Source organism: Rhyacophila brunnea, unplaced genomic scaffold, assembly GCF_057557595.1.
Source record: "Rhyacophila brunnea isolate RB1 unplaced genomic scaffold, BYU_Rbru_1.0 scaffold_10, whole genome shotgun sequence".
Lineage (NCBI taxonomy): Eukaryota > Metazoa > Arthropoda > Insecta > Trichoptera > Rhyacophilidae > Rhyacophila > Rhyacophila brunnea.
Window position 1 is genome coordinate 3,163,106 of NW_028232752.1, and position 14,896 is coordinate 3,178,001.

The 14,896-nt window shown below is 33.5% G+C and overlaps 1 protein-coding gene across 1 annotated transcript; it reads left to right on the forward strand.

Moving 5' to 3' along the window:
* Positions 1-1,092: 1,092 nt before the first annotated feature.
* Yod1 (Yod1 deubiquitinase) lies at positions 1,093-10,727 on the forward strand. Its single transcript, XM_085949879.1, has 3 exons — positions 1,093-1,774; positions 5,456-5,787; positions 8,530-10,727. Exons 1-3 carry the CDS (start codon positions 1,420-1,422, stop codon positions 8,635-8,637), a joined length of 795 nt encoding a protein of 264 aa, XP_085806005.1. The 5' UTR covers positions 1,093-1,419; the 3' UTR covers positions 8,638-10,727.
* Positions 10,728-14,896: the final 4,169 nt, after the last annotated feature.

Consider the following 14,896-nt stretch of genomic DNA (forward strand, 5'->3'; position numbering starts at 1 on the left):
TTTACACCACCACCGACTGTGGTGGGCATAGCCCCCACATCATGAATGTTTGGCAGGCCCCCTTACCTATCACCAGGGTTAAGGGGAATGTGATGTTCTACAGTAGTGTTCCCAAATGGTATTCCGTGGATTTATCTATATTGTTAAATAATTCCCTTGAATTCTTGATTTGTCGGACCTCATATCATATTATCGATCGTTATCATACTATGAACCACTGGTCACGACCCCCTCTTGTGGTAGCCAAGTAGCATTCAACCCTTCAATATTGGATAAATAATCATTTTTATTTTTCTAGAAACACTAAAAATAATTGTAATATAAAATGATACACGTGAATTATTATCATGTAGTTACGTATATCATATTTTCATCATACTTCATATTTTTTATGTTAATTTTGATGAAGTAGTATAGCGCCACATGCGATTTTTTTTATGATATAACAAATTTCTGGTGTGTGCTTATCTCACAATTAGACGAGCCGCCACGCCGGGCCCTCTTAAGCCCGGGCCCCCAGGTGGTGGCCCAGTCAGCCCATAGTGGTGGGTGTAGTCGTACTTTTCGCCGAATTTTTATCGTCGATTTTGGGTTTTTTAATAGTGAAGTTCCAAAATATTAATTGAATATGGAAAATAAAGTATTATTGCATTTAACTTATAATTACACAAACCTAACCCAACAGAACACAGCCTAATTTCTCGTTTATCGGACTTTTGTCTATTGCACTCGGTGTACACCACTCCTGAATTCGGGTGGATACCGAGAATTTTTTGACATTTCCATTAGAGATTGAGTTTCTAAAAAAACCCGACATTAGTGTTTCGAAATTTTTGTTTTAGAAATTAAAATCTAAGAATTTTTTCTAGAGGGTGCTGGAGAATTTCAAATCATTTTTTTGCCGTGTTTTTATTTGTCTAATCTATTGGCTTTCAATTTCAATATTTTTGGGGGGGCCAAGGCCCCTGGGTGCGCCACTGTTAATTGGTACTTATAATAATAAATTAATTTTATGATACGATATAGGGAAAAAATAGTTTTTCGTCCTGGTAAAAAAAAACCTTTAGGCTCTTAATTTGACGTTTATTGTCTGTGAATCTTTTAATCAGACGTTTTGTATGTTGCTATTTTTGTTTCCTTCCACTTTTAAAAAACCGTGTGATCTTTTTGTGAATTCTATAATTACATCAGAAAGCCGTAAATATTCATAACATTCCATATTAATCTGCAGCGCGTACCTAGTATGCGTGTTAGTTGTGCGTTTGAATTATAATATGTCATTCTGATTAGCCTTTGTTGACATACTCTCGCAGCAGCGTCGAGCACGAATAGATGGTGTATAATATTATATTCTCGCTTATGTGAATATACAAATAAAAATAAACCGGCGTGAGAGAAATTGTCTATTTTTACAAAACAATGGCATGTTTAGCGTTGAAGGTTAAAAGTAAATCGGGACAGGAGATAATCAAGAACCTGACGCCGCTCAGTACGATAGCAGACCTAAAGGCAATATTGTGTGGCATAACCAATATCCCGTCATCTCGAATTCACGTATTATGTGGCTATCCACCTAAACCAATAGATATGTCCCTCGAAGAATATACATTAGCCGAATGCAGTTTGCAATCTGGGGACACTCTGATTATAGAAGAGAAATCTAATGAAACTAATATCCCAGTAACCGTTGAAGAATATCAAAGGGATGGCCGCCAAGGAATCTTGATGAAGAGAGTTGTGCCTTCAGACAATTCGTGTTTATTTACTAGCATTGGTAAGATTTTTGTCAAATAAAATATCCGTCACCGACAATGACATTAATATGGACGAAGCATCTGGAAAAATAATGACACTCACTTTTTTGTCGAGTCTGCCGAATGGCATAATCTGTTCTAACGCCATTACAATAAAGGTGATATTGCTATAAATTCCCGATGCGTGATATCGCATAATGGAAATTGCGTGACGTCTACCTATACATGTGCGAATGTCGCTATGCGTGAATTTACTTGCTAGCTACTGTACTGAGTGCGTTGTCTATTAATAATGTCATCGCTCACCGATCACTCTTGTTATTACGGTTATAGAATTTTTAAAAATGTAAAAAATTTTCACTTTTCACACTGATACTTTCAATTTTATTTATTCATACCTGCGATATATTTCGGTTGATTGGCACTTTAGAAAAATCTTTAGAAAAAATTGTCACATTCATAATAAATTTTTGGGTTGTCATTGCTTGTTTTTTCTCCTTTCCTCGACGTTTCAGGGCGTTGCAGATGCCATTCAAATGCACACTGTTTTTTTCTTTTTTATTTTATTACTAAAATACAGAAGACGAAACAAAATTCAGCGTCAAGTTCCGTAACTATGACCAAATGGTCATTCGTTTGAAGTTCTTGTATTGACTGTATTTTATACGCCATCAAATGCAAATCTTTATGAAGAATATTCCGTGTAGTGTCATAAGAAAGTCCAAGTTCCCGAGAACGACATGTAATTGATTGTTCTGGATTCCACACTTTGATTCACGGTTACATGTATATTGTACTTAAAACATTTCACAGTGGCACAGTTTGCTTTGAGCTTTCTTATCGGAAAGAGATGACCGTATACTTAGTAAGTATACTAGATTCAATATGAACATTAATTCAATTTTCATTGCTGATTTTGACATAATTCAAGAATGAAAACCTAACCTAACAAATAATCCAGTTTATTAGCTATTTTCAAAATTTGTTTGCTGCTGGCTTCCTGTAAAATGTAAACAGACATGAACCGTGTTTTATTTAGACATGAATTTTATGTCAGTACTATACGACCCAAAGTTTAATATACGGCCATATATTTCCGATACAACATTTCACGGTGAAGTGTGATACGGTGAACTGCATATGTACAAGTTTCCGGACACGTTGATTCACAATATCAATATTTTCAGCAAGACATTTACGTTTTTGACGGGTTGAATTGTTAACATTACAAAAATTACCATTTGACTCGATTTTTCTGATTAAATTACGAATAGTAAGTTCTGTAGGTCGATTCTTTTGAACATAAATTTCACGTAACGCCCGAAACGTAGCTCAAATAGATTTATTATTGTTGTAATAAATTTTAATTATTTGTATACGCCAGTGGCGAAGGGTGGAGGTAGGCTGTTAGGATCCGCCATAAACAGTGCACATTAAACTTTTTCAGACATAGATATTTGTTTTCGTTGAAATAAGACTACAATTTACAGATACTGTTAGTTAGTTTTTAAAATTCAATTAAACCCTGAGAAACCAAGTCATACTTAATAGATAATAGTCAAAAAATACATGTATATCTATAAAATATCTAAAATTATGCAATTAAATCATACATAACTTTGAATATTTTATAAATAGAATAATATTTTTTATTTATTATAAGTAGTTTGGTTAGGCAGGGCTTAATAAATTAACAAAAAAAAATAACCAACAATATGTCCAATATGTATTTTTAATCCAACGAAAACAAATAACTATGAATGAAAAAGTGTGCACAATTTTGTCTTATTGCCCAAATTAGACAAAAATTATTATGGTTTCGTTTAGACAGGGTTTAATTGATTTTTAAAAACTAACTAACACCATCTGTAAATTGTAGTCTCAGTTCAATAAAAACAAATACATATGACTAAAAAAGTTTAGTGTGCACTATTTATAGCGAATCTTAACAGCCTACCTCCACCCTTCACCACTGGTATACGCTGGACAACTGTGTAACTTTCCATGATGATTTGTCAAGCAGTACTGAACATAGATGTCAATTTTGGTGGGAATTAGACAAAAAATGACTGCTATGACGTTTTAAAAATCCATATGCCTTGATTGCACGTAACGAGCATAGTGGGGAGACAGCAAAACGTCACTAGGCCGAGAAAGTGGTGTGAGCGAGAGAGTGTTTATATATAGTTTTCTCTTTTCGACTTTTGTAGCGAGTCAGTTCACTTTTGATGAAAAAACAGGGTAATTTTGTGTACCGAAACATGGATTGTAAAACGTACATTAAAAAATATATTAAGCTGCTCATACCACTCCTGAATTGAATGAATTATTGCACGAAGAAGATCAACGTCTTTGGACAAGACAACGGATTTTAAGCTGACCAGATCGTCATGCAACATACACTCTTTTTAGTGAATTGGAGTTGGAATACCCCGATGAATTTAGAGCGCTTCTGAGAATGGACGTAAAATGTTTTGATAAATTGTTAAAAAATATTACTCCATGAAGATACTGTCATGACAGAAGCAATACTTGCAAAGATTAAACTACAAGTAGCTTTAAGCTATTTGGCATGTTGAAACGAGTGGCGAGTACGCACCGAGTGTGAGTTTAAACATGCCAAGCGGGTTAGCAAGTCAGTGCCGGTAGGGTGGGGGGTTGGGCACTCGGTCTAGTAAATAGAAAAGGTCCGAGTGACTGTCTCGCCATCCTACTAGGCCGAACGCTCGGTAATATGTTTATGCCAACCGAGCATTCGGCTGAGACCACTGTACTCGTTACGTGTAATCAAGGCAATAGTACTATTTTGATAACCCTTTATGTGTAGATATTGCAAAAAAAAATCTTGAATACTAAAATTCATAGGATTCGATAGTGTACAATCAGATTTGATTCAAAATTAATATTTCATGCATCTCACATATTGCTATATCTAGCAGACGTTTTTGCGAAAAGATACTTTTTTGACAATTTCATATAGACTGCCAAAGATAATACAGTCAAACTCGGTTATTACGATTACGGACATAGTGAGATCTCGGATGTAATGTTTCCTCATACGTTGACATTTTAGGTTATCATTTTCTCCATACTTTTATAACAAGCTACTTATCGGATATTCCGAGCAAAAATATCGTCAAAATATTTCTTAAAACCGTTAATGTGTCGATCGTTTAAAAATATTTTCGACCCTAAGCAATAAAATCCGACCGTCGACCGATGCCACTGGGATCGGATTATGTTTATGACACTATTTAAGTGTCTAAGTACCTAATTGATGTTTTCGCCAACAATATTGAAAAAGTATCCACACATATGGTTGAAATTTCATGTAAAAAATCCAAGCTGAAGTCAGTAGGTACCTACCAGCGTTCATTACAATAAACAACTTCTTTCGAAAAATTCTAATTGCGAATTTTTGTGCTATGTGACCGCTCATTTAAAAATACATACCTATTCTCTGATATAACGAGTAATGCTTATGACGAATTAATTCAGTCGGTCCCATCTTCCTCGTAATAACCAAGTTCGACTGTACATTGACAATATTAATTTTTCAACTAGGCACTTTTGTTTTATTAATAGTTATGGTGACAATTTTGGAGATGTGTGTTAGAAGGGTACAAATTTTTGAATGTCGGAGATTGTATTGGAATTTCGAATAGATTTCCTTGCCTTGACTGGTTTGATTAATTTTTTAGGTTTCGTATTAAATGGAAAAGTCGACACGACCGTCGGGACATTTATGCGCCAGATAATTGCTGAAGTGGTCGCCAGCGATCCGTTAACTTATTCAGACGGATTCTTGGGCAAGCCGAACGCCGAATACTGCGCCTGGATACAGAAACCGAATTCTTGGGGCGGCGCCATCGAAGTGTCGGTGCTATCAAGATTCTACGGACTGGAAATGGACGTCGTAGACACATTAAACGCCATAATCAATAGATTTGGTGAAGATCAGAACTACGGACAAAGGGTGTTTTTATTGTTCGATGGCATCCATTATGACCCGCTATACTTGGAGCCGGTTCAGGTGAATAAATACTTCTTTATAAATAGACTTAATGAATGTATAAATGTTGTTTTTCAATGTGTCCGATATAGTGCCAATGGATAAATAACCATTCCCTGTAAAAAAGTCTTATTATAACCACTTTATCCACCAAAGTCTATATGCTTCGCTTAGGAGTCAATATGGTAATTTACTTAATTTGTATGGCAGCGCTAGGCATTTAGACATGCCAGAAATTATTATGAAATTTTGACTTAATTGATGAATTATAAAATACTTGGTGCACATAAGGATTAAGGAATATCGTGGCAGCTCTTGCAGAAATTATTTTTTTAATTGTTTTCAAGACACAAGACGTAAGACGTGTTGCGCCTGCGACAACTAAAGCGGGGAGTAACATCATGTTAACGCGCGTGTTTGAACAGTTTCGGTTCCGGTTTTCGTTCTGACAAAAATCACAGTTTTTCCGGTTTAGTTCTGGTTCGAAGCCCTGAAATAAACAACTGTTTTGGATAATATTTATTTATATTAGCGGTTCTCGTGGTGGTCTTCGGGTTCGATTCCCGGTGAGGACACAATATATTTATGTGATTTTCTCAAAACCTGGGTGTTTGTGATTGTTTCACTTCTATTACTAATTACACTACTGTTTCACTCCACTACCGTCATTGGGCCTCTAGGCCTTTTGTAGTGTTAAAAGAATATAATATACCTATCTATATATTATATATTTTAAATTGATAATTGATAATTTATGGACATGATTGTACTTCTTATACTAAAAATATATACAACTGCTTTAAAACCGATAACTGGTATATAAAAACTGATAAGCTAGTACTTACGATTGGACGTGTCATCCGGTTATTAAAAAGTATATAAAAAGAGGAGTATCAAGTCAATTTTATCAAAAATATTATTGTGTGGGTATATGTAGCAAATTAATTTTACATACATAATCTGAGAACACCCGACGGGACTTAATCCCAAATTCACTGGATTCGCACCAATGTGCTTTACCTATTAAGCTACTGGCATCTTATCTAATTACGACAAAATTAATCAGTAGTTTTTACATGTAATATTTATCAAATTGCATTAATTTTTGGCTATCGGTTCATCTCGTCGGGCGTTATAAAACGATTATAATAATATAAGAGATTATAAGATCAAAATAGTTATAGCGCCTGTACACGTGCATGGATTTACTTTCACCAATAGTGTGTATTTTAAACTATCGCGATAATAACTGTGTGATAATAAAAGTGCTGACTGTCTCGCCAATCTCATTCTTTAAGAGTAAGTGCGACGCGATGTTGTCAATTTATAGTACTATTTGACAGGTCATGAAAATCGGTTAACCTCAAAACGAGTCTGCGCTAAAGTGGGAAAACTGGTCGATTTTGAAGACTAAGTATACTTACTACTAGTATAAAAAAATACTTAGTATCGAAACTTGTTCCAAAATACTAGTATTTGGGATATTATAGAGCGTTTGGTGTCACACGAACTTGTCATTATTTCTGTCCTTCACTATACCAACTTTACAACTGGGGAGAAAGAGAGAGCAGTGACGCCAATGACTGTTGAGTGAATCACGGCTCGACATATGTGTATTATGCAATCTCGCTCGCGCACATTTAATGTCAATAGTATTGAAAGTCTACTAACACCAACTAGCGAGTTGCGATGATCTCATCGTATGCGTTCGAACAAGTTTCTTGGAACAAGTTTATTGGGCCACACATACTGAGTATGGGTAGTTTCATGCCAAGACTTGAGTACACAAAAATACCGTTATTATTTTACCCTCAACACCACTTAGGAAACGTTACTATAGAGCGTCACACTGCCTTTAACCTTAGCGATAGGTAGGGGGCCCTGTCAAAGATCCTAGCCTTGGGGCCCGCTTCTGAATGTTGGCGGCATGGCCGCGATAATACGTACTGTTAGCAGTAAATCCATGCACATGTAAACGGTGTATTAGTCTTAACTGTAATGAAAATAAATCTACACGTAGATGAAAAGTAAAGTTGAATTCAACTATTGTTGAACACTTCTTTACATCATTCTCTTTCAGTCAGTATTAAATTCAAACGAAAATTGGCAGTGAGTGCTAACAATAATTTGAGGCGTCTAATTCCAAAAAGCGATAAGTCCACATTTGGTCAAAATTGAGGAAAAATACGCACGTAATCTTTGTGTAATTTTACACAACATGTATTGGTCGAAAAATTCCGAAACACGACAAAACCCTACGAAAAAAATTATTTTAAGTCTCGATTTATTACAAAAAGCGCCACGTCCGTGTTTCATATTATTTAAAGCTTGGTTGATTTTGCGCGTGTTTTCAACCAATAAGGGAACGTTCAATATTGCAAATGGCGTCTCTCCCATGCTGTAGCATCCGGTAAATTCATGACAGTGCCATATGCGGAAAAAAATAAAAAGTGAGGTACAATTAGCGCTACGTCCAATTTTATTTTGCCTGTATTTATTACATTTAAGATTTTATCGGCTGAAACAAATTGCCATTTGATTCTAATTTCGACATAGAATACAAAGAAAAAAATTATCTCACGTTAAAGCAAATAATTGAAGCTTGAAACATAAAAACATTGTTTCCCGCAAATATCGAATTGTGGACTTGTCGCTTTCTGTAATTAGACGCCTCATTTATTATTGATGTATCTTGAGTTCTCGTAGGAGGAGAGACCTGGGTTTTGATCGTATTGTTAATACTTAGTGTTTTATTATTTTCAGGGTGACATTCAAACATTATTTCCAATTGAAGACCTTGATATTCTACACGAAGCCGAACAACTTGCGAGGGAGGCTAAATCGGCACGACAAATAGTTTATAGAATCTAGAGAGATAGCTGTTTTTGCTGCTTCAATACTTCCGTGCTTCGTATCATTATTTTGCCAAATAGCTATCTTTTTTTTTGCTCAGCCTAAACACGTTGATCAAACATCTCATTTAGTGCTAACACCGCGACTGGCGCGTTTGGAGTCATTGGCCATTGGATATAATTAACGTGTTATTTAAATGTGGTAATTAAAAGGTTAGCAGTGAATATGAATAATACACACAATCACCATAAATGAATTAATTTTTTCAACTACATATTGACTTTTGACGATTCCATGATATTGACCGTGTGGAAAGGAAAAGGGGCGTAATCTACAGAAATCAAATTAGGAGGCACAGAAACAAGCATGATAATTAATAACTTGGTTTTTTAAATCCCGACATCTGATATTAATTGTTGAATTAATTAAAAAAAAAACCAACAAAGATGATGTTTAAGTCTTTTTTCCCACGTCACTTTATTCTCTTTTTTTTCCAATTGCATGCTAAATTTAGATAATAAATCGGCATTTGCAGCTTATGCCTTTTGGACACGACGTGTATTATTTAGTCATGTACAACGTTATTATGCAATAAAACCTATTTTGAAAATACTGAGGGTTACATACGCCCTTTTTTTGGTTTTGTAATATCACATTTTCTACAATTTGCTTTCTATGCTCTATTAAAGCATCACGTCATGTATTGACGACCCCAAAGTTATTCGTGGTAAGTCTCATATATATATTCAATTCTGTATATAATGGCCATCGATTAAATCAATATTATGTATATATTTTGCAATTTTTATGAATCACTGTTAAGTATGTTTATTTAAATATTGTTAATACGCATACTGCCGCTTATGTATCCCGACAAATCAGCTAGCACGGTTCACAATGCCTCATCCTTTCGCATCAGTAATCAATTTATTATTATTGTTTAACATTTATAATTTGCGAGCAGTGTATGGACCGTGACTCCGTAGATGTTAATTCTTTCTGCCTGATATTTATTTTTCATATAACGATAATGCCAGTGGAAAAGTTTTATTTTAAACAATCAGTTTCTCCTGTCTTACTCGAAATATCTACTGACTTGTGTTTCAGTACATGGGTACGGAGGACATTTCATATCACCAAAGATAAACGACGGCAGAACAAGTCAAGATTCTTTTTTATTTTCTAAACCCTTTCATTAGGCACCAAGGTGCATGGTTGCTAAATCATTCCTGGACAAGGAAGTGTGGTACTAAAATCTTTTCATTATGACACGTTCATAGCGTTATGGAAGGCGGCTGTGCACAAATTGCGGCTGCATATATGTGGCGGGTGGAGATGGGGTAACTCAGTCATAATATTAAACCCTGCATGTCAGCTTATGATTACTTGACCATGTCCAATCCTAATAAGATCATAATATGGGCCTCCGCAGAGTGGAGGTTTGTATTAACAGATTTTTATGAGAAATGGATATTAGCCACTTGCTCCACCTATTAGGTTCATACTCTGCCCCCAAACACAAATTGAAAAACAATATTTGTATTTGCCAGACCCAGGATTCAAATCTGGGACCCACGATATTATAAAACGATCCGTGAGCTGCTTGGCCAATATATCGTCACCGTTCAGGCAAAAGTCACCAACCCTGAAAATGGCAGTTTTGAGTTGAGTATGTCACACGAAGCGTAAAATTATGTTCTTTAAGATGCAAAAGTCACCACGGTACATTAGTTAGTAAAATGTTGCTTAAATCCGAATTATTTGTTTTCCACTAAATGACTTTCGATATAATCTTAACAAGCAAAAGTCATTATAGGTGAATAGACATTATTGACTCTAAAAAAATAAATCCTTCGTTATAAATATACAAGCAAAAGTCACTATACTATGGATGGCGAGTTTTACTGATTTGTCATTTGAAAACTTCTAACACTTGTCTGAAATACGCAAAAATAACCAAACAGGAATAGTTTACCTTAGCTTTTTATAATAAGATCGCTTTGGTCAGATTATTAACAAGCAAAAGTCACCAAACCATAATTGAGCTACCTTACCTCCTTCAAAACCTTCCAGATGTTTTAATTAGCATCAAAAAGTTAAAGTACCTTAAAAAAAATATTAAGAAGACATGAGAAAATAATGTAATGTAGATAAAACCTTAAAAACATTTAAATCTGATTTTTCCTGCATTTTCAAACTTTCAAATTGAGATATCTCAAAACTATGTTTTTAGGGTTGGTGACTTTTGCCTGAACGGTGACGATATAATATATACAGTTTATTGATTTCACATTTCCATTGTTTTTAAAATCCAGTTGTAAAAACTAATTTTCTTGTTTCATTTAAATAATTCATTCTACTTAATATATAGAATTAGCGTTTACATTGTGGTAAGTAATTAATTCATGATAATTTATTTTTCAATTTATAAAAAACAAAATGATTTATTATTGAATAAGGAAAAAATATATATTATATTACATGTTAGTTTAACCAAATGAAAACTCGGAACCATTTATCTTACTTGGTAGTCATGACATATAAAAAATATTTAATACGTATTTCGCTCACGTAATGTATGTAAGTAGTTTATAATATGTGCTTAAAGCATTCTCTAATAAATCATTGTTTTCTATGGTGAAGTATGGTGTTTATTTATTGAAATGAAAAAAAAAGTTTTATGGGGATGTTATTATGAAAACTCCAGGATTAGGAGTCAACCATTCTTCAGTATGTATTTTTACCGTAAACCACAAACCATACCATTTTTTTTTGTTATTAACTTAGTAAAAAAAATGTTTTTTAATATCGAATAAAATGTGTAATTTAGTAAAAGAATGTTTCGGGTTTATATCACCTCTTGAAAGGTGTATCGGAAGAACATATCTTTGACTATTGAAAGCTCGCTCTCAGACCAAACAAATAACTATTCTATTACAGTAAACCTCATTGATAAGAACACGGGCAATTCGAAATTTTAATTTTAATATAAAACCATAACTTTAATTCGAATACGAAATGATTTCAGAGTTCTGGCATATAAAAATATTCAATAGATCGTAATAAAGTACACTATTTCGTCTCTGTTCTGGCAGAACACACTAACTGGAAAATACTAGTTTTGAGTGATTGACTTTGAAGTTGTTAAAATGTTTGAAATAATGGTCTATCATGTGAGTTTATTAAGTAATCGTAAAAAGGATGACTTTAAAATAAAGACTGTTTATTTATTAAGGAGGTTTCCAGACGGTAAAGTTTGAAATAAGGAACATTTTGGTACTAACTCAATATGTCATTTTTTCGAATTAGTGTCTTCTGCCAGAACAGTGACGATTCATGAGCCAGTTATTGATATTAATTGTGACAGACTTTTTTTAAAACATAAATTGTTTGACCATTAGATATAATTAACGTGTGGTTATTAAAAGGTTAGCAGTGATTGTGTTTTAACCCATAGCTTACGGGCCGCACAAAATTGTGTTTTTGCTAATTACTTTTCAAATGCAAATTAACACGTTAATTACAAAATTAATTAAAAGGGCCCGTAAGCATTGTGTTAACACATCGTGGTACGATTGCACTCCACTCAGAGAAACTCACATGTTTCAAGGCTGTAGGTATTTAATTGTTGTTTGGATTTTCAGTTTTACAAGAGAACCAATGTTATACAATTGTGTTGACGAATTGGAAACATAAAAAATAATTCTAGCTCATGGTGGTAAATACCTACCTACATTACTTTGTAATTAATGGATTAATGACGCATGGTATTTGCACAGATTTTAATTTGAAAGAATTGTATCGGAAATGATCAATCGTAAACGAAATTAATGAAAATCTTAATATTTTCCCCCCCATACATTTCATAATTTCGAATTTTTTTTCATTTTTCGGTCCCGTGGTATTTGTATTAGCGAGGTTTTACTATAGCACCATAACCTCCATCATTCTGACATACCACGACTGCACATAAAAACTGTGTAAACCTTTTCTATCTTCAAAACATTAAATCAAATAAACCATGCAGCTATTCACTGCAGGGTATAATGAGGTTTTATATTTCAGTTTCGAGTAAATCTTAGAAATTAACGTGTATTGGATATTATCTGTCGAAGCTGTTGTAACATGTAGACCCCAAGATGAAAGGCTGATTTCTAGTAGCTCAAATTAATTCGTAAACGCCTGACTAGAGATTATAATGATAATATTATAGTTTGTGTAGCTTTTATATGGGTGACTATGATGAATGAATGATTATATTATTTTATTAAATTAACATAATTCGAGTTTCTGTCAATTGTTTTTCTCCGGCCGACCCGATATTCTGATTCTTGTCTTTCTTTCTTGATGCTGTCGTCCCAGCGTATCTTGGCTTCCCGACTGACCTTTTTAAGGGTTGCTAATCTTGTTTCAACTAGATAATACAGTTAATTCTCACATCAGAGTTACTCGAGTATTCACAAAAGTTAAACAACGATGAAATTTTATTGTTAATGGGAATTTTTGTTGCAGCAAAACATGATTGAGGAATTCAATAATAAAAATTGCAAATTATTGTTTGTAGATGTGTTTATCGGAATTTTATAGATCTTTTTGCATGTATCCATTTAGGATAGCGACACAGAAATCATAAAAGGTGGCGAATAGGTAATTCAAATAGAAAAGATGGAATTTTACTGTTATTGCAGGCAGGGATTCCCCAAGGTATGTTAAAACCGACTACTTGACATGTCTTATCTGTAATTTATCGATCTGCGCATCTATTCTATACACAAGACTGCTTTCGAGGGTAGTTTTTCATGTTTGTATCGAAGTATTATAATTGAGGTGTCAAATTACAAAAAGCGACAGTCCACAATTTAATATTTTCGGGAAACAACATTTTTATGTTTCAAGCTTCAATTATTTGTTTTAACGTGAGATTATTTTTTCCGTTGTATTCTATGTCGAAATTAGAACCAAATGGCAATTTGTTTCAGCCGATAAACTCTTAAATGTAATAAATATAGGCAAAATAAAATTGGACATGGCGCTATTTGTACCTCACTTTTTAATTTACTCCACATAAGGTACATATTTCCGTGGCACTGTCATGAGTTTACCTACACTGAAACCTTACACTGAAACCTACCTTTCAATATTGAACGTTCCCTTATTGGTTGACTTAAAAACGCGCGAAATCAACCAAGCTTTAAATACTATGAAACACGGACTTGGCGCTTTTTGTAATAAATCGAGACTTAAAATATTTTTTTTCGTAGGGTTATGTCGTGTTTTGGAATTTATAGATCAATAAATATTGTGTAAAATTATACAAAGAATACGTGCATATTTTTTTCTCGATTTTGACCAAATGTGGACTCTGATTTTTCCTGCATTTTCAAACTTTCAAATTGAGATATCTCAAAACTATGTTTTTAGGGTTGGTGACTTTTGCCTGAACGGTGACGATATAATATATACAGTTTATTGATTTCACATTTCCATTGTTTTTAAAATCCAGTTGTAAAAACTAATTTTCTTGTTTCATTTAAATAATTCATTCTACTTAATATATAGAATTAGCGTTTACATTGTGGTAAGTAATTAATTCATGATAATTTATTTTTCAATTTATAAAAAACAAAATGATTTATTATTGAATAAGGAAAAAATATATATTATATTACATGTTAGTTTAACCAAATGAAAACTCGGAACCATTTATCTTACTTGGTAGTCATGACATATAAAAAATATTTAATACGTATTTCGCTCACGTAATGTATGTAAGTAGTTTATAATATGTGCTTAAAGCATTCTCTAATAAATCATTGTTTTCTATGGTGAAGTATGGTGTTTATTTATTGAAATGAAAAAAAAAGTTTTATGGGGATGTTATTATGAAAACTCCAGGATTAGGAGTCAACCATTCTTCAGTATGTATTTTTACCGTAAACCACAAACCATACCATTTTTTTTTGTTATTAACTTAGTAAAAAAAATGTTTTTTAATATCGAATAAAATGTGTAATTTAGTAAAAGAATGTTTCGGGTTTATATCACCTCTTGAAAGGTGTATCGGAAGAACATATCTTTGACTATTGAAAGCTCGCTCTCAGACCAAACAAATAACTATTCTATTACAGTAAACCTCATTGATAAGAACACGGGCAATTCGAAATTTTAATTTTAATATAAAACCATAACTTTAATTCGAATACGAAATGATTTCAGAGTTCTGGCATATAAAAATATTCAATAGATCGTAATAAAGTACACTATTTCGTCTCTGTTC

What these genes read in the sequence shown, in the direction of transcription:
- Yod1 (XM_085949879.1), top strand. Translation starts at nt 1,420, where the DNA reads ATGGCATGTTTAGCGTTGAAGGTTAAAAGTAAATCGGGACAGGAGATA. An exon ending in GTGTTTATTTACTAGCATTG is followed by an intron (nt 1,775 to 5,455) that starts GTAAGATTTTTG and finishes TTAATTTTTTAG; the next exon opens with GTTTCGTATTAAATGGAAAA. An exon ending in TATACTTGGAGCCGGTTCAG is followed by an intron (nt 5,788 to 8,529) that starts GTGAATAAATAC and finishes TATTATTTTCAG; the next exon opens with GGTGACATTCAAACATTATT.